General features: G+C 61.1%; 2 protein-coding genes across 5 annotated transcripts in view; one reads left to right on the forward strand and one right to left on the reverse strand.

The window, feature by feature from the left end:
* Window positions 1-1,379, forward strand: part of XAB2 (XPA binding protein 2) — a 30,817-nt gene extending 29,438 nt beyond the window's left edge. The window contains exons 15-19 of the mRNA XM_028160431.2: window positions 158-280; window positions 370-541; window positions 811-940; window positions 1,056-1,165; window positions 1,263-1,379. Of these exons, the coding sequence (XP_028016232.1) occupies window positions 158-280; window positions 370-541; window positions 811-940; window positions 1,056-1,165; window positions 1,263-1,324 (597 nt within the window). The 3' untranslated portion in view covers window positions 1,325-1,379. The remainder of the gene's footprint in view (window positions 1-157; window positions 281-369; window positions 542-810; window positions 941-1,055; window positions 1,166-1,262) is intronic.
* A 1,223-nt stretch (window positions 1,380-2,602) lies between these two features.
* On the reverse strand, window positions 2,603-17,128 carry CAMSAP3 (calmodulin regulated spectrin associated protein family member 3). 4 transcript variants are annotated; one of them, XM_008151399.3, is made up of 19 exons: window positions 16,884-17,128; window positions 11,454-11,707; window positions 10,996-11,118; window positions 10,821-10,916; window positions 10,610-10,642; window positions 9,728-9,775; window positions 9,349-9,487; window positions 8,510-8,649; window positions 8,336-8,429; window positions 8,209-8,263; window positions 7,993-8,066; window positions 7,599-7,668; window positions 6,044-7,493; window positions 4,633-4,772; window positions 4,290-4,555; window positions 3,853-3,952; window positions 3,405-3,511; window positions 3,210-3,328; window positions 2,603-3,135 (listed from the first exon to the last, which is right to left on the reverse strand). In XM_008151399.3, the coding sequence occupies exons 1-19, from the start codon at window positions 17,029-17,031 to the stop codon at window positions 2,830-2,832; spliced, it is 3,762 nt and encodes a 1,253-aa protein (XP_008149621.1). In that variant the 5' UTR covers window positions 17,032-17,128; the 3' UTR covers window positions 2,603-2,829. The 4 variants fall into 4 exon arrangements, with proteins under 4 accessions (XP_008149621.1, XP_028016228.1, XP_028016230.1 ...); XM_028160427.2 differs by lacking the exon at window positions 10,610-10,642; XM_028160429.2 differs by lacking the exon at window positions 9,728-9,775.
* Between the last annotated feature and the right edge of the window lie 2,041 nt (window positions 17,129-19,169).

Below are 19,169 nucleotides of genomic sequence, written 5' to 3' on the forward strand. Positions count from 1 at the left end.
GATGGGAGGGGTCCTGCAGGCTGCAGATCTGAGCATACCTGGACCTGGAGGCTGGCAGAGAGCATTCTGGAAGCTCAGGGGCCAGCTGCTGTGTTGGGATCTCCTGTGGCAGCTCTCCTCCCACCTCATGCTGTTCTTGGTGATCTGCCTCACCCAGGTGCTGTCGGACGAGCACGCCCGGGAGATGTGCCTGCGGTTTGCGGACATGGAGTGCAAGCTTGGAGAGATTGACCGTGCCCGGGCCATCTACAGCTTCTGCTCCCAGATCTGTGACCCTCGGGTAGGCATGAGCCCAGGGCAGGTGGGTGAGCGTGGGGAGGCGGCAGCTGAGCTAGCCAGCTCCTACACAGGCACCCCCACACTCCACAGACAACTGGGGCCTTCTGGCAAACATGGAAGGACTTCGAGGTACGGCATGGCAACGAGGACACCATCCGGGAGATGCTGCGTATCCGCCGAAGTGTGCAGGCCACTTACAACACACAGGTCAACTTCATGGCCTCACAGATGCTCAAGGTGTCGGGCAGCGCCACAGGCACTGGTGAGCAGCTGCAGCCACCCTTCACCCTGGTTGGTCCACCCTGGGGCAACACACTCCCCTGTCTCAGGGCCTCTGGGTCCTGCCTCTGCCCTCTACCCAGCTTTGACCTCCTGGAACTGGGAGCAGCAGGTTCAGCTCTCTACCTCCCTGCTTGAAAATGGGAACTCCTTGAGGGCTGGAGCCTCGGGGACAGGTGGGGGTCATTCAGCACATGGTGTGGCTGGAGAGAGAGCCCTCCACCGTGTCTGATGGCCCTCTCACTTTCCCAGTGTCCGACCTTGCCCCCGGGCAGAGTGGCATGGATGACATGAAGCTACTAGAGCAGCGGGCAGAGCAGCTGGCAGCCGAGGCCGAGCACGACCAGCCTCCACGGGCCCAGAGCAAGATCCTGTTCGTGAGGTGAGGATGGGCGGATGGGGGTGGGGTGGGAGCAAGCCAGTTCTTCCTCAGGAGGGTGGTTGCTGGGGAGGCCAGAGAGGTGGCCACTGAACAGTGTGATTCCCACCCGCCCCAGGAGCGATGCGTCCCGGGAGGAACTGGCTGAGCTAGCGCAACAGGCCAACCCGGAGGAGATCGAGCTGGGGGAGGATGAGGACGAGGACGAGATGGACCTGGAGCCCAATGGTGAGGGGCCAGCCAGCCCAGCAGGGTGGTGAGGGGAGGCAGGAGCTGGACCCCCTTTTGGAGAGTTGCCAAGTGACCATTCCTCTCCACCTTCCAGAGGTGCGGCTGGAGCAGCAGAGTGTGCCGGCTGCTGTGTTTGGGAGCCTGAAGGAAGACTGATGCGCACTGCCACCCCCACCCCCACCCCCGCTCACAATGAAGCCTGTTTGTATGACTTGGTCTGAGCCTCCTTCCTGCCTGCCCCTCCTGCCACCCAGGTGCCTGCAGGGACTGCCAGCTCATTCTCACTCTGGCCCTGCCCCCTCCACCCCCAGATTGGCTGGTGTGGGAGGTGGTGCAACTGGGCTTTGGGCCAGGGCACATGCCCATCCTCACCCTGCAGAGCCAGTTCTGGACTTGGGCTGCCTGAGGCCTCTTTGATCCCTGAGCCTTGGGAGAGGCGGGGCCTTGCCCCCAGCTGCCCAGGTCTCACCAGCCCCTGCTCCTGAGGTGTCTATCTTGCCACGCTAGTCAGCAGGTAGAGATCCCCAGCTTTCCTTGGGAAGACTGGTCAGCCAGCTTGAGAGGTAGACAGTCCCTGAGACTTAGCAACGCACCTCTCTCCTGAACAGAGGCCAGGAGCCAGAACTCGGCCCTGGGCCACGCCTTGATGTGCCCTTAAGTTAAGCTCTGGGAAGCCATTAGCAGGCTCTAAGCTATTAAGGGATTTTAAGCATTTAGGGATGTAATCAGATTTGTGTCCTGAATAGGCCATGCAGGCTGCTGGGGGGGTTGGCTTGTGCTAGGAGGTGGCTGGGAGTATGGGGAGGCCCAGGCTGTTGGCTTGGACTGGGGGTGGAGGGCGGGTATCATGGGGACAGAGAAGCGATAAAGCACAGGAGAGGCTTAGGGGGTGAAGTGTGCAGTACTGGATGGCACTGGGAAGCTGGTCCCTCCCTGGCATGTATAGGGAGACACAGCCCAGCCTGGCTCAGGCTATGGGGTAGGGCCTGTCAGACATCTGGCCATGCCAGGAGCTCTGAGGAGACAACACGGGGATCCCTGGCTCGGGGCGGTAACCAGCCTAGAAATGTAGGCAGGCAGCTGGAAGAGACGATCCAGTTTAGCAGTTGGCCACAGACCAAGTGCCAGGAGAGGCAAATAACAACAGGCACGCTGGGGAGGAAAACAGCAGGGATGGGGAAGGCCGTGGGGAGAGGAGGGCTGGTCAGAAGCCTCCTGTGTCCAAGAGGTCAGGAAAGGGCTGAGAAATGGCTATAGGGATGGGGTGGGGATGCTGGCAGGGAAGACGTGGCCTTGGCCAGAGCTGTGTCAGGGCCAGCAAGGGAGCTGAAGAGACGGCCAGGTTCAGGAGTGAATAGGAGACAGGAAACTGGGAAACGCTCTCAGGCAGATACCACCAGGTGCCCCAGCCAGCCTCGGGCGACACCAGCGCTCAAGGTCACTTTAAATTATTTTATTCAAGAAAGTAGGAGGACAGACGGGGGACCAAGCTGAGCCCTGAGTCCCTGAACCTCCCAGCTCAGCCCCCACAGCAGGATGAGACGAAAATTAGAGGGTGGGGACTCCAGCCCCACCCAGACAAGGTTAGGGACAGACAGGACCCAGGAATCCCCCCTGAACGTCCTCTGAGAGGGTGGTGGCCAAGCACCACCCGGGCAGGGCTATTTGGGGGTACTGCTCCCCTTCTTGGGGGTAGTGGGCTTCTTGCTCTGCCAGAGGTGCCCCTGGATGGTGAAGGCATCTACGCTCATGGACATGGTCTTGGCGGGGATCTGGGTGAAGCGCTTGCGGTCTGAGTTGTACTTGTAGATGCCTTCAACCATGGCGGGCGTGATGGTGCGGGGGCCGTAGCCTGCCAGCCGGGACAGTTCCTCTGTCTCCCCGGACAGCGTGTACAGGGCCCGGAACTGGCAGCTTGAGTCCCGAAAGAGGATCAGGAAGTGGTTGGCCTTGCTCTTCTCAATTTCCTGGTGGGCAGGGGGCAGTCAGCCAGCACAGCAAGGCCCCACCCCTCCCACGGGACCCCACCCTGGGCACGTACCTCAAGAATGCGGTTCTTCTGCGGCTCGTTCACCTTGCCTGCCAGGCAGCAGTGCGACAGGGCGTTGTGGATGATGAACTTGTTGGACTTGGCGCTGGGCTCCTTGTACAGCCGGGGACCTGGGGGGCAGGGTAGTCAGCAGGGATGGCCAGGGAAAGGGAGGGCCCAGCACTGGCCACCTGAAGTCCCACTCACCTGTGTATTCAGGCACTGATGCAGGCGAAGAGGCATTGCTGCCATTCTCCCAGTCACGGCTACCAGGAAGGCGGCTTGGGGACATGAGGCCTGATGGGGATGGAGCCCTACAGGGAAAAGGACGGGTGGAGATGCAGTCAGTGGGCGCTGGGGAAGTGAAGCTGCCAATGTGCAGTGGGACTAGGGAAGCAACCGCCTGCGACCCTCTGCAGAGGGGAGACATACGTGCACGTTGTACACTCCCAACTGCATGCAGTGCCCTCGCTCAGCGGCCTCGGGCACATCCCTAGGTCCTGTCCCTCAGTACAGACACTCCCAATTGTCCTTAATGGTGCCCTTTCAGCCTTTAGCGGCAGATACACACACACACTCATGCCATGTCACGCTCAAAAGCTCACACACATGCACATACAGACTTTGAGAGGCCACCCGCCCCGGCCAAACTCACCGAGACGTGGACCTCTTCACGCCGAGGTTATTGGGGGCCTCATTGGCCACTGTGGACAGTGACAGGGTAGACTGGGAGTAGACCTTGCTGAGCCGGGAACCTAGGGATAGAGTGCATTGGGTCGGACCCCACTCAAAGCCCCCTTATCTCCCGAAATGCCTAGTGGGGCCTTGCCTGGCAGACTGGGGAGGGAATGCAAGGTCATCCCTGCCCCCAAAGCCTCACCCTATGCAGCCTGAGCGAAAACCTCTCACCCCCAAACGTACCCAAGGGGGTTCATCTATTAAGCCAGTTCTGCCCAACAGCCCTTACCCTACTGCAACCCCCACACCCCCAGGAAGTGTTCACCTAGCAGGCCGGATAGTCCTCCCTGAGACCTTCGTCACCCACATAAGGCCCCCTGCGATATATCCACCCCTCCCCCACCAGGTCCTCACCCAGCAAGCCGCGGGCTGGGCTTCGAGCCAGGGCAGAATCATCACAGCAACCAGAGCGTGGCCGGGGGCCCCTCCGTCCTCCCCGGCCGGGCCCTCCTGAGGCCCGCGGCCGCAGCACCTTGTCCAGGTCATCCATGAGCTTCAGCTGGGCCCGGCGTTCATACTCCAGCCGTGTGAACTCCCCACGCCGGGGGCCCACCTCCTCTTCAGCTGGGGCCCTGGCAGCGGGGGCTGGGGGGGCAGGGGCCACCTCCTCTTGGGCCAGCCTACAGGTGGAGGGAGGAGGCAGTCAGACAGGGGACGGGGTCTCGGGTGCAGGGGTCCCCGGACTGCCCAGCCTCACCGCACAGCCTCCTCCCGCTGCTGCTCTTTCTTGGCCTCCTGCCACTGCTTCCGGCGCTGCACCTCCTCCGCCCGCCGCTGCTGCCGCTCCAGCAGGCTGGCTCGCTTTTGGGCCATCTCGTCCTCGGGCTTGTCTTCATCCTGTGGGCAGGCACTGAGTCCAGCTGGTGTCCCCCCGGCACAGCCACAGTCTGACCAGTCAGCCCAGCCCGCCAGCCACTCACCTGTACTTTCGGTTTGTAATTGTTCTAAAGGCATTTAGTTGGCGCCCACGTTATGCACAGCCCCACGTGCTGGGTACTGACACACAGGGCAGGGCAGACCTGGGTGCTGCTCCCATAAAGCACTGACCCAGTGGGGAAGGCAATGTGCTGTCACACCAACCGGCAGCTGCCAGTCTGCATGTAGAGAGGCACCAAGCCAGGCTTCCTGAAGGAGCAGCCCAGCGGAGGAGGAGGGGTGGAGAGCAGAGGGAGCACGTACAAAGGCCCTGAGGCAGCACTGGCCCAGCAAGCATGCGGGGCAGCAGGAGGCCCGTCGGGACGCGGGGCTGGGAGGACGCGTTGCACAGGATGGAGCAGGGCCTAAGGCCTGGGTTTAACGCAGAGCGAAGGGGGCTCCAGAAGGGTTTTCACAGGACAGTGACCAGGCCCGATCTGCACTCGGAACATCCGGCTGCTCAGTGGGAATGGCGGGTGTTTGGGGAAGGGGGTCAGTGCACACCAGTCAAAATAGCACTGCAGCCCGGCCGGCGTGGCTCAGGGGCTGAGCATCAACCTATGACCCAGGAGGTCACCGTTCAATGCCCAGTCAGGGCACATGGCCGGGTTGTGGGCCCCATCCCCAGTGTGGGGATGTGCAGGAGGCAGCTGATCAATGATTCTCATCATTGATGTTTCTCCCTCTCCCTTCCTCTCTGAAATCAATAAAAAAACACTGTTTTTTAAATGTGACTGCAGGTGTCCAGGTGAGAGATGTGGCCCAGGCTGGGTGCCATGAGGATGAAGAGTAACGGGATATAGGACAGGGTCAGGAAGGGGAACTGGCAAGGCCACTGGGAAGGAAGGGGGCGTGTGAAGGAGATAGCAGGAGGGGGGAGGAGATGTCATTGACGACCCTTGCCCTATTTGTCCATTCTGTCCATCACCCACCCATCTATCCATCTGCACACCCCCATCTACCCTGTGTGTCCACACACCCCACCTATCTGTCCATCTGGCCGCACACACTTTGCCCACTCCCATGTGGCTACCTAGCCCCCATCCACCCACCTTCTACCCATCCACCAACTCCATCTATTTGTCCATCTGCCTGACCTTGCGTCCACCCACCAGTCCAGCACCGCCCCCCACCTCCCCGCTCCCTGACCATCCATCCATGCATCGCAGCCCCCACCCGCTAAGGTGGCTCACCTTATAGAAGAAGCCCAGCCCAGTGCGGGGAACTCCCTCTGAAGAACCGTCTTCCTCTAAGGAATCGTCAGCACCAGGGGGGCTCCCATCCCCCTCATTCTCGGCCGAGGGCTCTTCCAAACTGCCCAGGGGGATCTCGATGAGGCCCGGCCTGGCCATGGGCTCCTCTGGAGGTGGCCCTTCTGCCAGGAGGATGGAGGAGCGCGTCTGCATGGGCACCTGGCTCGGCGAGAACTTACGCAGGTGGGGGAGGCTGTCTACGTCATGGGGAGGCGTGAGCACCCTCGTCAGGGGCGCCAGTCGCAGTTCTGCTGGCCGCGCGTGCTTCGGGCTGCGGGGTGTTGGGCTGGGGCCAGGCCCGGGGCTGCGCCGGACAGCGGGGGCTCGCCGTGTGGGGCTGGCAGATGCAGCTTTGGGACCCGCCATGGGGACAGGGATGACCCACGAAGCAGGAGGCGGGGTGGGTCCGGGGGCCTCGGGCGGGGCCAGGAGCCGCTGCTGCTGGTCTGTGAGCCTCTGCATATCCCGCTGCAACGAGCTCAGGGCAGCACTCAGCTTGCTGACCGCCCGGTTATAGTCCCCCAGGCCCTCGGGGGGCACTGGGCCCAGTTCTGGTGAGAAAGTCACTGCCTTGGGCCGTGGGGACGGCTCACCCTGGCCCTCCCCCGCGGGCCGCTCCCCACCGGGGGCAGGGCCTGCCTCTGCCTCGGCCTCGGCCTCCACCTCGGCCTCGGCCTCCCCTCCGGCCTCCCGTGGCTGCACCTGCAGGAAGGCGCTCTTGCCCAGGCGCTGGCGGTGCTTGGCAAAGATCGCTTCTATCCGCCGTTTCTGGGCCTCGATGGCCCGCCGCTTCTCCTCTAGCCGGGCTCCAAGCTCACTCATCTCGGAGCTCAGAGCCGCTGGTTCCGCCGGGGTGGACACCGGGGAGCCCGCTCCAGCCTCGGCCTCAGCCTTCACCAGCTGCTTCTTGCGTTCAGCAAAGCTGGTCATCTTCACTTCAGAGTTGCTGGCAGCTGAGGCTGAAGGCCCCACCTTCGGGGAGCCCTCAGACAGGGCCGGTGGATTCAGTACCTCCCCTGCCAGGCAGGGAGACAGTTTTGAGGGGACCTCGTGGGGCAAGTAGGCAGGTGCTTTGTCGGGTGGGTAGGGGGAGACCAGCGGGGGTTTGGAGGGCCCCTCAGGTGAGTGGAGGTAGAAGCTGCCATCAGCGGCCCCGTCTGGGAGTAGCCGGGGCTCGGCGCTGTGGATGATCTGCAGGGCCTCCTCGATGGTAGGCAGGTCTCCAGGCTCCGGGGGTGGGTGGGCAGAGGCCGGGGCTGGCACGGGGCGCGGGGGGCCCAGGCTGTCGGAGCTGACAGAGCGGAGAAGGACCGGGTCTCCCATGACGACATCCACGTCGCTGTCCAGGCCAAAGGGGGTGCTGAATGACACAGCCTGGGAAAGGGGACGGCTGGGCGGCCAGAGGGAGGGGTCAGCCCCTGGGTCAAGCCCCGGCCCCACCCAGCCCCAGCTGGCCCAGCCCTCTCCCCTGCCCAGGCCCTTGACATGCACTCACCTGAACTGCCGGTTCCAGGCCTTGCCCAGGGCCTCCATATGGGACATGGATGGGGAGGACTTCAGTGAGCCTGGGGAGGGTTGGGGAGGGGTCACTTGGTGGTCACTATGGGGGGGGGCGAGGTCACTCACTGGCCACTAGGGGGGTGGGGTCACTGGGGGCCATGGGTGGGGTAGGCAGGGGGTCTCACTGGGTGAGTCACCGATGGGTCATTATGTGGATGGACAGCGGGGGGCCATTTAATGTTACTAGGAAGTCCTGTTGAGCCACTGAGTCAGTCAATGAGTGTTACCACGTGCCAAAGAGACCCAGTGGAGGGGTCAAAGGTGGCAACATGAATCAGCTGGGGCAGGCTTTTGGGCGGGGGTTTGCAGGGACATCCCTGTGCGCTCACCTGTGGATCCTCGGAGTGGGGACTGGGGGCCACCAGGTGACAGGAGTGAATGGCGGAAGTTGAAGACAGGAGAACTGCCAAGAGATGCACGTCAGCCATGGGACCCCTCCCTCACCTCTCCCGGGGCGCAGCAGAGCATCCCTGAGCCTGTCCCAGTGACCAGCCGGGAGGAGGAGCGTCATGGCTGCGGGCTCTCACCCAATGGGAAAAGCGTACCTACTGCCACTGCTGTTCTGAGGGGTGGAGGCCTCTGTGGCCTGGGGGGAGGCGGCTGCAGCAGAGAGAGGAGGGTCAGTCAGAGCTTGGCCCCCAACCCCCACCTGGACCCCGGGCTAGGCCTCACCGTGACCGTCAGGCAGGTCCTTGGCCTGCACGAAGTCGGGTTTCAGCACCTCAAAGCACATGAACATCTCAGCCAACAGCACCACGAGGTTGATCTGGAAGCGGAAGGCAGGGTGAGCCCAGGGGACCCGCGGTCCTGGATGCCCACATGCCCACATGCCCGAAATGGCCGTACCTTGAGGGGTGGCGGCACATAAAGCAGGTCCTCCAGGGACAGTGGGCAACCCCGAGGAAGGCGGGAGGCGCAGAAATCCTGCACCAGCTGGAGGTTGTACAGGCTGTCGGCCACCGACATGGGGTCCTTGAGGCACACCTCTGTGGGGACAGAATGCCCGTCTATGAGGAGAAGGGGCCCCAGAAAAAGGAGGCTCCTGTGGGTCTGGCGCCAGGCACCCTTCACCGGGGGGGTACTGAGACAGGTACTGGGACAGGTCTCTGCATGGCTACCTCCAAAACCTAGGGCACCAGTCCCCCAAGAACCCAACTCAAAAAGCTTTCTCTGCCTGCCGGTGCGGCTCAGTGGCTGGGTGTCCTCCATGCACCGAAAGGTTCCATCCGGTCAGGGCACATGCCCGGGTTGTGGGCTCAATCCCCAGAAGGGGGTGTGCAGGAGTCTCACTCTGGCATCCATGTTTTCCTCTCTCTCTAAAAACTTTAAATAAACAAGATTTTCCTGATTACCCAACACTCTCCGGGCACCTGACACCTGGAATGTTCTCCCAGATGAACTTGCTGTCTTTCTCTCCAAACTAGAATGTGAGCCACTGGATCCCTGGCCTCTAAAATGAAGTCTGGCACACAGTTCACTCTAGAAATATTTGCTGCAGGAATGAATCATATGAAGCACAGACAAGTTTAGACACTTATGTGAAGTCACACAGCTATTAGGGGAAGAGGTTAAACCCAGGTCTGCCGATTCTGGAAGCTGCACTGGTAGTGGCTGCGCCACTTGGGGAACCGACGCCTGGATGCTGGGCCCCGGGGAGGGCGTCTGGCCCAGACCTCGTCACTCACCCTCAAGTCTCAGCAGCTGGGGACAATAGCAGTGGATCGTGGCGGCCAGTGCGGCCCCACTCGCCAGGTCCTGGAGGCCAGTCACGGTGGGAAAGCAGGGGGCACATCGGGCCGCAGTGCGGTCCTTGCGATACCGGATCTGCGGGTGGGAGTCAGGTCAGGTCAGAGGTCAGGCTGGCCCTCAGGTTAGTGGTCATGCAGGCTGGGCAGGGAAGACTGGGGTTTCCGCCACGAGGGGGGGGGTCCCAGAGCCAGAGTGAGGGCCAGCCTGGAGCGGGGGAAGGGCAGCAGCAAGGCAGAGGAGGTGTCTTCGAGCAGCCAGGCCAGCAGTGGGGGCTGGGGCAGGGGCTCCTGGGGCCTGGGGTGGGGGATACATTACCATGGGGGGTTTGCTCCCCGACTCCTTCAAACAGAAGGCAATTGCGTGCTGGGGGGAGAGGAGCAGCCGTCAGCGGGGCGGGAGGGGTGCTGACTTGCTGGGCACCCAAGCACACCTCCGGGAGCAGGGGGAGGAAAGCCCTGAGCCCAGTCCTGAGCCCTTGGCCGTCCAGCTCCCTGACTGCACTCTGGCCGGCTTTGGGGACCCCAGCTCCTCCCAGCCTGAAGGGACCCCACAGAGCAGCCTCCATGCAGGGAATCCTCCCCCCACAAAAGACCCAGGCCCAGCTCAGGGAAAGGAAGCAGGTAAGCAAAAGGAGAGGAACCCCCAACCTAGGCCCCAAGGTTGGGGAAAGAGGCCCTGGAGTGAGAAAAGGCAGGGACCCCATCCAGCCCAAGGCCTCCCCCCACATTCAGTGGTCACTTTCCCCTTGTGCTTCAGGGATGGGCACCTCCCACCCCCAAGGTTGAGATCTATCCCCAGGAAGCTGGAGTCCCAGGAAGATCTGCCACCTTCTGGGTGTGGGCCTTCCCCTGGGCTAGAAGGGGTCTCATCCATGTGCCTGCCCCATTAGGGTCAGGGCCGTGTGTCTGAGGGGCTGGGGTCCGCCTCTCAGAAACAGGGGAGGACTCCCCACCTCGGCTCAGGCTGACAAGCTAACAGAGGGAGATCTACCCTTTGACTGCTGGGAGGGGTCTGCCCTCTCAGTGAACAGCAGAGCTTCCCCCCTTCTCTTGGTTCACAGGGGTTCTCTGTCCCCCCGGGCTGGGGGTCACACCTCCTTTGCTCACAGCTGGGGGAGGTAGGAGAAGGAGCAGACAGGCAGACAGACACAGAGCGACAAGCAGGGCAGGCAGACGGGGCAGAGAGGGCCCCACTTACAGGAACCAGCTTCCAGTACCAGCGTGTGGGGCACTGACGCCAGAGAGGCAGAGATGAGAGGAGCAGGCACAGGGGAGGGGAGGAGGGCGGGGAGGGAGAGGGAGGAAGACAGAGAGAGTCACCTCTAACACCCTCAGTGCAGGAATGGCCCGCTCTGCCCACCCGGCCCTTGACTGTCTGTCCTTCCGTCCATCTATTGCCCGAGCCTCACCGAGGGCTGCGCTGGGGCCACCCCATCTGCAGGCGCCGCAGGCGATGCTCTCCGGGCTGCTTCCTGCTCCGTCTTCTCCTGCAGCCGCCGGATTGTCTGGGGGGCCAGGAGGGGTCAGTGCTCTGGTCACCGGGCAACCCTGGCCCCCAGCCCATCCTGGCCCGGCCCCGCCTACCGTGTCCACCCAGAGGAGGAGCTTGTGCTCCAAGCTGGCCAGCGCCAAAGGACTGGGCGGCGTCTTCGTCCACTCCAAGGCGAAGGCCACCATGAGGGCGTCAATGACAGCGAGGTGGGCTCCCTGTGGGGACAAGGTCTGCAGGGTGGGACCGGACAGAATAACGGGGGAGGATCTGGAAGTGGGAGGGGCTTGAGGGGCAGGGCCGGGGCTGGTGGTGGGGCCTCAGGAGCGGAGCCTCGTCAGGGGTCCTGGAAGGCCACTCCGGTGGGCTGGGCTTCGAGGTCATATGCTAGGTCTTAGGCTGGGGGTGGGGGGCATTGTAGGCAAGTCCTCAAGGGCCATAGGAGTATCTTTTGGGGCGACCCACGCCTGGTGGGAGGGGCATCGATGGGAGGAACCTGGCCTGGTCGGAGGAGCCTTCGGGGGAGGAGCCGGGCCTGGTGGGCGGGGCCTACCATGAGGACGGGCTGGTGTCTCAGGTCGGCCTCCTGCACCGGGCGCTCCGGCAGCGCGGGCACCATGCCCCTCCGTGCCAGCAGGGCCAGCAGAGCAGAGGGGCTGGGGGGCGCCTCTAGCTGAGGCAGCGCCTGGCGCCAGGCCCGGCAGTACAGCTCGGCCGAGAGCAGCAGCCGCGTCACCGGGGGCTTCACGTGCTCCTGCGCGTACTGGTCCGTGTAGAAGGGCTCCCACAGCTCCGAGGGCACGTGCTCTGCGGGCGGGAGGGGAGGGCAGGTCAGGGCCGCCAGGGATCCGCCCCCCCCCCCCCACACACACACACACACAGGCGATCACACGGCTCCAGTTTAGGGAGGATGGCACCGAGCGGGAGTGGGGGCCTGGCTGGGACCGGAGAGCAGTGGGAGGAGTTTGCCAGAGGAAGGGGTGCCCGTGTTCCCGGCAGGAGGGGGGCTCTGCAAGCACAGGTGCGGGGTGGAAGGCAGCAGTGCCTCAGGGAGGGCTGGCTGGGAGGTCTGTTGGGGGCTGGGGGGCGGGAGGACAATAACAATACAATAAGCTTAGCGCCTTCCCTGGGTGCTCCACAGCACCCCTGCAGACTCCTGCACACCTTGCAGCCCTAGGACCAGCAGCCAGGGAGCCACTGGGAACTCCAAAACCCAGGCACGGAGAACAGCAACCGGCCTGAGGCCACACAGCGGGGCAATGAGGGAACTGGCCCTCAAGTCCAGGCCTTCAGCGACGGCACCTCAGCTTGGAGGCTGGGGTGGGGTGAGCTGGCAGGGCACCCAACAGGGGAGGTGGGCAGACTGCAGACACCTTGGGGGGGGGGGTCAGGGGTCTGACTTTGGAGACTGAAGGGAGGAGGGAGAGGAGGTGCCAGGCCCCAGGGGCCTGAGAGGAAGATGGGGAAGAGAGGGTGGTGACTGAGATGGAGGTACGGGAGGCTGAGTATGAGGGGCTGGGACTCAGAACAGGGCGACCAGGCCACGGAAGAGCCACGGAAACCCTGAGTGAGACAGCAGAGTCGGGAGAGGCTTAAGGAAGCCCCACGTGGGCCTCAAGCAGGACCCGAGGGTAGAGAGGAGACAGATCAGAATAAACTGCCAGAAAACCCCAAGCAGACTGGGGAGCGGTGCCGGAGGCCAGCGGGGGGACCTGCCCTCACGGGGTTCTTCCAGGGAGGCCCAAGGTTTATTCCAACCGGAGAAGCTGCTCTGTGGGGGTTCTGTGTGTGTGTGTGTGTGAAGGCACAGGGGCAGGATTCTATTGCTTACAACATCCGCACCCGCCAGCCCTCCTCTGGCCTCTTCTCAGCCGTGCCCCCAGAGGTTCCCATCCACAGGACCTGGGCATCCCTGCCTCCAGTCCCTCCCGGGCAGGGCTCTTTCCCCGCCCCCTAAAATCACGCCTGACCTCCCACGTAGCGCCCCACCTCTGTGGAGAGTTGTGCCTGTTCTCTGCCCCTCTCAGCTCAGCTCCTTGAAAGACGAGTTCTCCAGGCTTCACCCCCACCCAACCTCCCTGATCTGGCTCCGACCCTGCCAGCTCCCAGCCTCCTCAAGGCCAGCACGGGCCACCCAACACCCCCCATGGGCCCGTATCTCGCCTGGGCTCCCTGCCCAGGGCCTCCCTCTTCGGGAAGCCTCCCCGCCGCCCAGCGCCTCCCGGTTCCCCAGCTCTCAAACTGAGCCCCCTCCACACCTGCCCCTTCAGGGCACAGCTCCTGACGGCTCTGTCTCGGCAGCCTTGTGAGTGAATGGACATGCCCACCCCCCCACACCCCACACTATGATGGCCTCCATTACCATCTGAGCACCTGCTGTAGCCTTGGCATCTCCCATAATCCTTAGCTTCTTGCTTCAAACCTGCTCCTTCTCTCTGTCCCCATTGCAGTGAGAAATCACCATCCCTCCTTCCTTCAATCAATCTTGACCTCCTGGCATCTTTCAAAGCCAAACCCTCCTCCCTGTCTCTCCAGCTCCTACTCATTTCCTGCTCCCATCAACAAAAATTAAACAAGTTTCTTTTCCTTCAAAATGAAGCCATGAGGAGAGATACTGCTGCAGATCGCTGATGTTTAACTTCCTCTGCACCGGGGCACCTCCACCTCTGCTCTGTTGGCATTTGGGGCGGGTAATTCTTTGTGTTCAGGAGGGGCGGGGTAGGCTGTCCTGTGCCGGAAGATGGTCTCTCACACTAGATGCCAGTAGCACCTTCCTCCCAAGTGGCGACAACCAAGAACATCTCCAGACAGTGCGCCAAGGGTCTCCCTCCCGAGAGCCGAAATCGGCCCCCGCCACCTCTGGCCGGGGCCCACCGCTCTGTGCTAGAAAATGTTTATTAAGCATTTACTATAGAACATGCTGTCCCATAGAAATATAGTGCAAGTCATATATGTAGTTTTACACTTTCCAATAGCCATATTTAAAAAGTAGTAACAAGCAGCATTAATTTAGTAATATATTTAACCTAATACACAGTTTATCCTTGAGAACATGGGTTTGAACTGGATGGGTCCATGTATACATGGATTTTTTTTTCAATAAATACTGAAAATGCATCTTCTCTTCCCTATGATTAATAACATTTTCTTTTCTCTAGCTCACTGTATTGTAAGAATACAATATGTGATACATAGAACATACTACATACATGTTACTCGGTAGTTTATGTTATCAGTAAGACTTCCAGTCAGCAGTAGGCTAATGCAGTTCAGTTTCTGGGGGGTCAAAAGTTATCCACCGCCCGAGGCAACCCATCGATGTGTCTCCCCACATCGATGTTCCTCTCCCTCTCCCTCTTCCTCTCTCCCTCCGGGTCTCTCTAAAAATCAAGGGGAAACATATCCCTGGGTGAGGATCAACAACACAAAGTTACCCACAGATTCCCAGCCGTGCCTCTAGCCCCTGTGCTGTTCGGGGTCCCCTGCACCTTCCAGACATTATCATTTCAACACGCAGTCAACACAGAACCGATGTGAGCCACAGCGTGGGGTGTTTTGTACCAAGTCTTCGGAAGCCACTGCGCACGTTAGCTTTACAGCTCACGTGGCTCAGCCCAGCCACACGCGGCCACGGGGACAGTGACTCCGAGCACCACCAGCGCTTATTCACACCACGACCACCTTCGTCCGTTTGGTCATTTAGTCCTCACAGGACTTACATCCTGAGGCCCATGGTGCAGGTGAGAAAACCAAGGCGCGGCAGCCGACAGAACTTGCCAACGCTCACAGAGCTAATGAACGGCAGAGCCGCCGTAAACCAGTTCCCCTGTGCCACATACAGCACATGGGACTGCATGTGCCGTTTCCCAAACTTGCTTAAAGAGGGCACCCCTCCTATCTTATCTCCGAGCTCCAGTTCTGCCGGCATTGCTGCCAGCCTCCTCCCGCCTGTGCCTTAGGGTCGGCAGACTTCCCCTTCCCCAGCCACCATCCCCCCGGGCACTTGCGCTTCTGACCTCATCTCATCAGTCCCCAAACGCTGTCTACCACTCCCCAGTGCCCTCAGATCCCCGCCCCCAGGGCCCGAGAGCCCTCCTGTCTCCCCTGCCTCCCCATCCTCAGCCTCCCTCAGTGACGGCCAGGACCCCCATGTTCTCGGAGAACTCCTGGTTGGTCCATACCCCAGGCCTCAGCATGTGTGACTTCCTCCCCGTGGCACATTCCTATGCATACTTCAAGGTTCAAACCCTCCTTCTGAGGAGGCCTCCCTTCGCCTCCCCGTCCCAGGAGGATTTCAGGGATTTCCCCCTCCCTGAGCTCTGCTGCCCCCCTCTACTTATCACTCAATGCAGCAATGATACGGTTTTAGGTACCACATCCCCCTCTCCCACATCCAAGCCCCAATCCATCCCGAGCACCCAGCACTGGCCTGGCACCCAAAAGGCACCAGTAGAGTCCCAGAGCGCATGAACCAAGCAGCGTTCTGTTCCCACTTTCCTGTCCGGGCCTGGCGCCCCACCTCCCTCGGCCCTCTGCTTAGAGGAGGCGGGTGGGGAAGACCTCGGGAGGTGTCACACGGCGCAGGGAGCTGGGTCGTGCGCCTCCTCAGGGGACCTCACTTTCCTTTCTGTGAAATGGGATAGTAATGTCTGCTGTCCGCTGGCCAGGGGACAATGAATAACACTGATATCGTTAAATAAAAACATCACACGGATGCCAGCAGCAGCAGCAGCAAGCACGGCGAAGAACTCGGCGGCCGGGCCTCTGCCTCCAGCCGCCGGTGAAGAAGGTGCCGCCTGGGATTCCAATCATTCCCGCACTGTCCTGGTGCCGTGGGTGTCCGGCAGACATTTGCGAAATGGATAACTAAGTGAAGGAACGCCTTCTGTTACCGAGGGGAATGGGAGCTTAGAGACTGGGAGAATCTGTCCAGAGTCTGGTGGAGCCAGGACTCAACCCTGCTCCGATCCCCAAAGTGAGCCCTCCACGGCCTCATACCCTGGGATACGAGGGCCTGGGACCACCCGAGTCTCTCTCCACCAACCACCTTTCTCCCTCAAGCAGATCCTTGGGGCAAGCAGGCCCCAGAGAGGGCCCTCATGCCAGGTGCAGGGAGAGAGACGGAGGAGGAGGCAGGCTTGAGCGGAACCAGGAGAGGGGCCGCGATCCCCGGGACCCACACCCAGAACAGGTTGATCTGGGAAGGCCACCGAGGGAGGATGGGCCGTGCCCGACTGCTGCCAAGACCAGTGGGCAGGGCAAGTGGGTGGGCAGGGCGTCCCCACAGGAAGGCCCGGTCCTTAATTAACCCCTTCTCCCCCGCGGTCAGGCCCTAGCTCCCAGCTCTGGCCAGTGGCCCTGACGGAGCCTGCCCAGGGCCCCCAATGCTGGGGACCTACCCGCGTCCTCCCCCTCCGCCCGACTTCTTCACACAGGCGGGCCTGAGTGCACCTGGGCCCCTGCCACAGGCGATCTTGGACAAGCCATGTCCCTTCCACTGGCTCCCGGCCTCCCAGGCAAAAATGGGGCAATAAGTCACAGCTGCCAGCCCTGGCCTGGCCTGGGCGGTGGAGGCGAAAGAAGGGGTTCCCGGAGCTCCCCGCGTCGCCCGCGTCGCAGGCAGGGCGTAAGCGGGCGTGTGCCTGGGCCTCCGGGAGCGTGTCCGGGGTGTGCACTGGGGGTCCTCGCGCGCGTGATACGAGTGTGTAAAGCGGAGGAGGGCGGGCAAGACAAGGCCCCACTGGAAACCCCGGGCGGCGCGCAGACAGCGCCCCGCTCACCTGGGACCCCGAGGCCGGGGTCTGGGCGCGGAGCTGGGCCGCCGGCCCCACCCCCACCGCGCTCCCGCAGCCGGGCGGCCAAAGTCCACGGCCCGCGCCGAGCAGCCGGCCGGAGGCCCGGGGACCCCGGCGGCCCAAGCCATTGTTCCCACGTTCCCGACCTCCCAGGCCCGCCCTCCGCACCTGCCGCCCCCAGCGGGTACCTGCGCCCCCGAACGCGGCCCGCAGCACCCACGCCAGGCTGGCCGCTGCCTTGGCCCGCGAGAAATCGTACTGGTCCAGCGACTTGATCTCGGGTACCAGGAAGGTCCTCCGCAGCGGCCCGGGCCCGGGGGGCGCCGCCTCCACCATGGCGCTGCCGGGGCTGCGGGCGCCCGCTCCGCGCCGGCTCGGCTGCGCTGCGCTGCGCTCCACCCGGGTCGCCGCCGCCGCCGCCGCCGCCGCCGCAGCCTCCCAGCCAGGTGCGGCCGCCGGCGTTCGCGACGCTGCGTCGGCCCCGCCCCGGGGCGGAGCCCAGGTGCGCCCCGCCCCCGGCCCGGTGCCCGCGCCTCGCCCGGTCCTCGCCGCAGGGTGGGGCGGAGGCTGCGGAGCAGTGTGCACGCGCGCTCGAGTGCGCGCATGTGTGTGTGCTTGTGGGCGTACCGGAGAGGACGAGGGGCCCTCTGTTGTGAATTGTGAGCTGGCCCGAGTGCGCGTCCTCAGATGTGAGTGTGAGCATTGGTGCGGGCCGTCTTCCTGTGCGGGAGGCACCTTGCGTGGTGCACCTGTTCCTGCCTGTGGCTATGAGCACACAGACATGTGTGTGCTGTACCCATGTGTGTGTCCCGGATGTATGTAGGTGCTGGTCGGGTGTGTTTGAGGATGTCTGTGGATGCGCCTAGGTGTGTGGGGTTTTTCATGTGTGTTGTGTGTATGAGGAGCTGTACTGTGTAGGTGTCTGTGTCCTGAGGATATAGGATGGTGAGTGTGTATCTGTGTCGGTGGCTTTGTGAGTGTATTTGTGAACACCTAAATGCACTTGTGTTTTGTACAAGGGTTTGATTAAGGTCAATGAAGGAATACCTGAGGGACTGAGAGTGTGTGTACTTGTGACCACTTGTATCAATAAATGCATCTGAATGGCTGCTACTGGGTATAATTGCAAATATCTGCATGTGCATTTGTGGTATCAACAGAATTTGTTGAGGCTCCAATCGTGTGGAGATGGGGATGTATTTGTGTCCAAGTGTATTTGTATATGAGTATTTGAGTGTTGTGTGTACACATACGTGTGTATGTGGAACTATATTTTTATGCATTATGTGTATTCACATGAGTGTATTTGTGGGTGACTGCACTTGCGTATATGGTGTCAGCCCCGAGTGACAGGATATGTAAACTGTGGAAGTGGGTACAACTGTGTAAGAATGTCCATTTCTGGGTGCATTTATTAGTGTGCATATTTATTTAGGAATTGCATATTTGTGTGAGTAAATATATTTGTGTGTGCTATGAGTCTGATTGTGTATGTCAGCATGGAGGTGTGTGTGACTATAGTTGTGTACAGAGTGCAGTTGGGTGCGTGTTACTGGGTATATTTCTAAATGCCTGGGTATATTCCTATTTGTGGATATTTGTTTAATATTTGCTTGTGGGTTCCATTGTGTGTTTACATCAAAACATCTGCTGTGTGCCCTTAGCTGTGTGTAATAGTGAATGCACAGTGTTTGTGTGTTAGGTCTTTGTCGGCCTGTATGTCTAGGTGTGTTTATCTGGGTGTAATTGTGTATGTATAAGTATACATATGTGTTAGGGCTTGTATGTTATTTGTTTATATGAGTGTTGACATGTGTCACTTTCTGAGCGTATTTGTGTATGTGAAGCTGGTGCTTACATCCGTGAATTCGTGGATGTTGCATGTGTGTGCGAGTGTGACAAGGTGCACATGTATGGGTACCTGTTTTCTGAATGCAAATCGAGTATCTGAACACATCTCTTTACACATGAGTGCGTTTGTGGGGCCTGGGTGTGCCTGGTTGGGAATATGCAGCTGTCGTTGTGTGTAGGTATGCATGTGCCGGGAGTTGTGTTGGAATGTTTGTGGGTGTCTATGGGTATTTTCCTGTGTCTGGATGCATTTGTGCATCATATGTAAGTGAGACGGGTGGGTGAACTCCACTTAGGGGATGTCAGTGTGAGTCGGTGTATCTACAGCTACAGAGGGGTTTCCATCAGCACAGAACATTCAGTGTTTTCTCGACTAGATGACATTCTATGAGATGAAAAACCGTGACAGCCGGCCAGTTCCCGAGCTCCTGCCCTCCCCCAGCCCAGATGGGGTCCTTGAGCTCCACCCTTTGTAGGAAGTCCCAAGTCTCTGTGACATACGTCACACATGTGTGTGTGAGGTCCGGAGTGTGTGACCAGGCAATGGCGGGTGCGCCCAGGGAGGGGAGCTGGGCGTGGGCCCTCCTGTCTGGATGTGCCCGTGCAGGAGAGGGTGTGGGCGC

This window comes from Eptesicus fuscus, chromosome 6, assembly GCF_027574615.1.
Source record: "Eptesicus fuscus isolate TK198812 chromosome 6, DD_ASM_mEF_20220401, whole genome shotgun sequence".
Classification (NCBI taxonomy): domain Eukaryota; kingdom Metazoa; phylum Chordata; class Mammalia; order Chiroptera; family Vespertilionidae; genus Eptesicus; species Eptesicus fuscus.

Bases quoted from the DNA above. Each gene is read 5' to 3' on its own strand.
- CAMSAP3 (XM_008151399.3), bottom strand. From the start codon at position 17,031: ATGGTGGAGGCGGCGCCCCCCGGGCCCGGGCCGCTGCGGAGGACCTTC. The intron at 7,669-7,992 runs GTGAGCGCACAG...AACCCTCCCCAG, and splicing joins CCCACTCCGAGGATCCACAG to GCTCACTGAAGTCCTCCCCA. The intron at 7,494-7,598 runs GTGAGTGCATGT...CTGGCCGCCCAG, and splicing joins GCCTGGAACCGGCAGTTCAG to CCGTCCCCTTTCCCAGGCTG.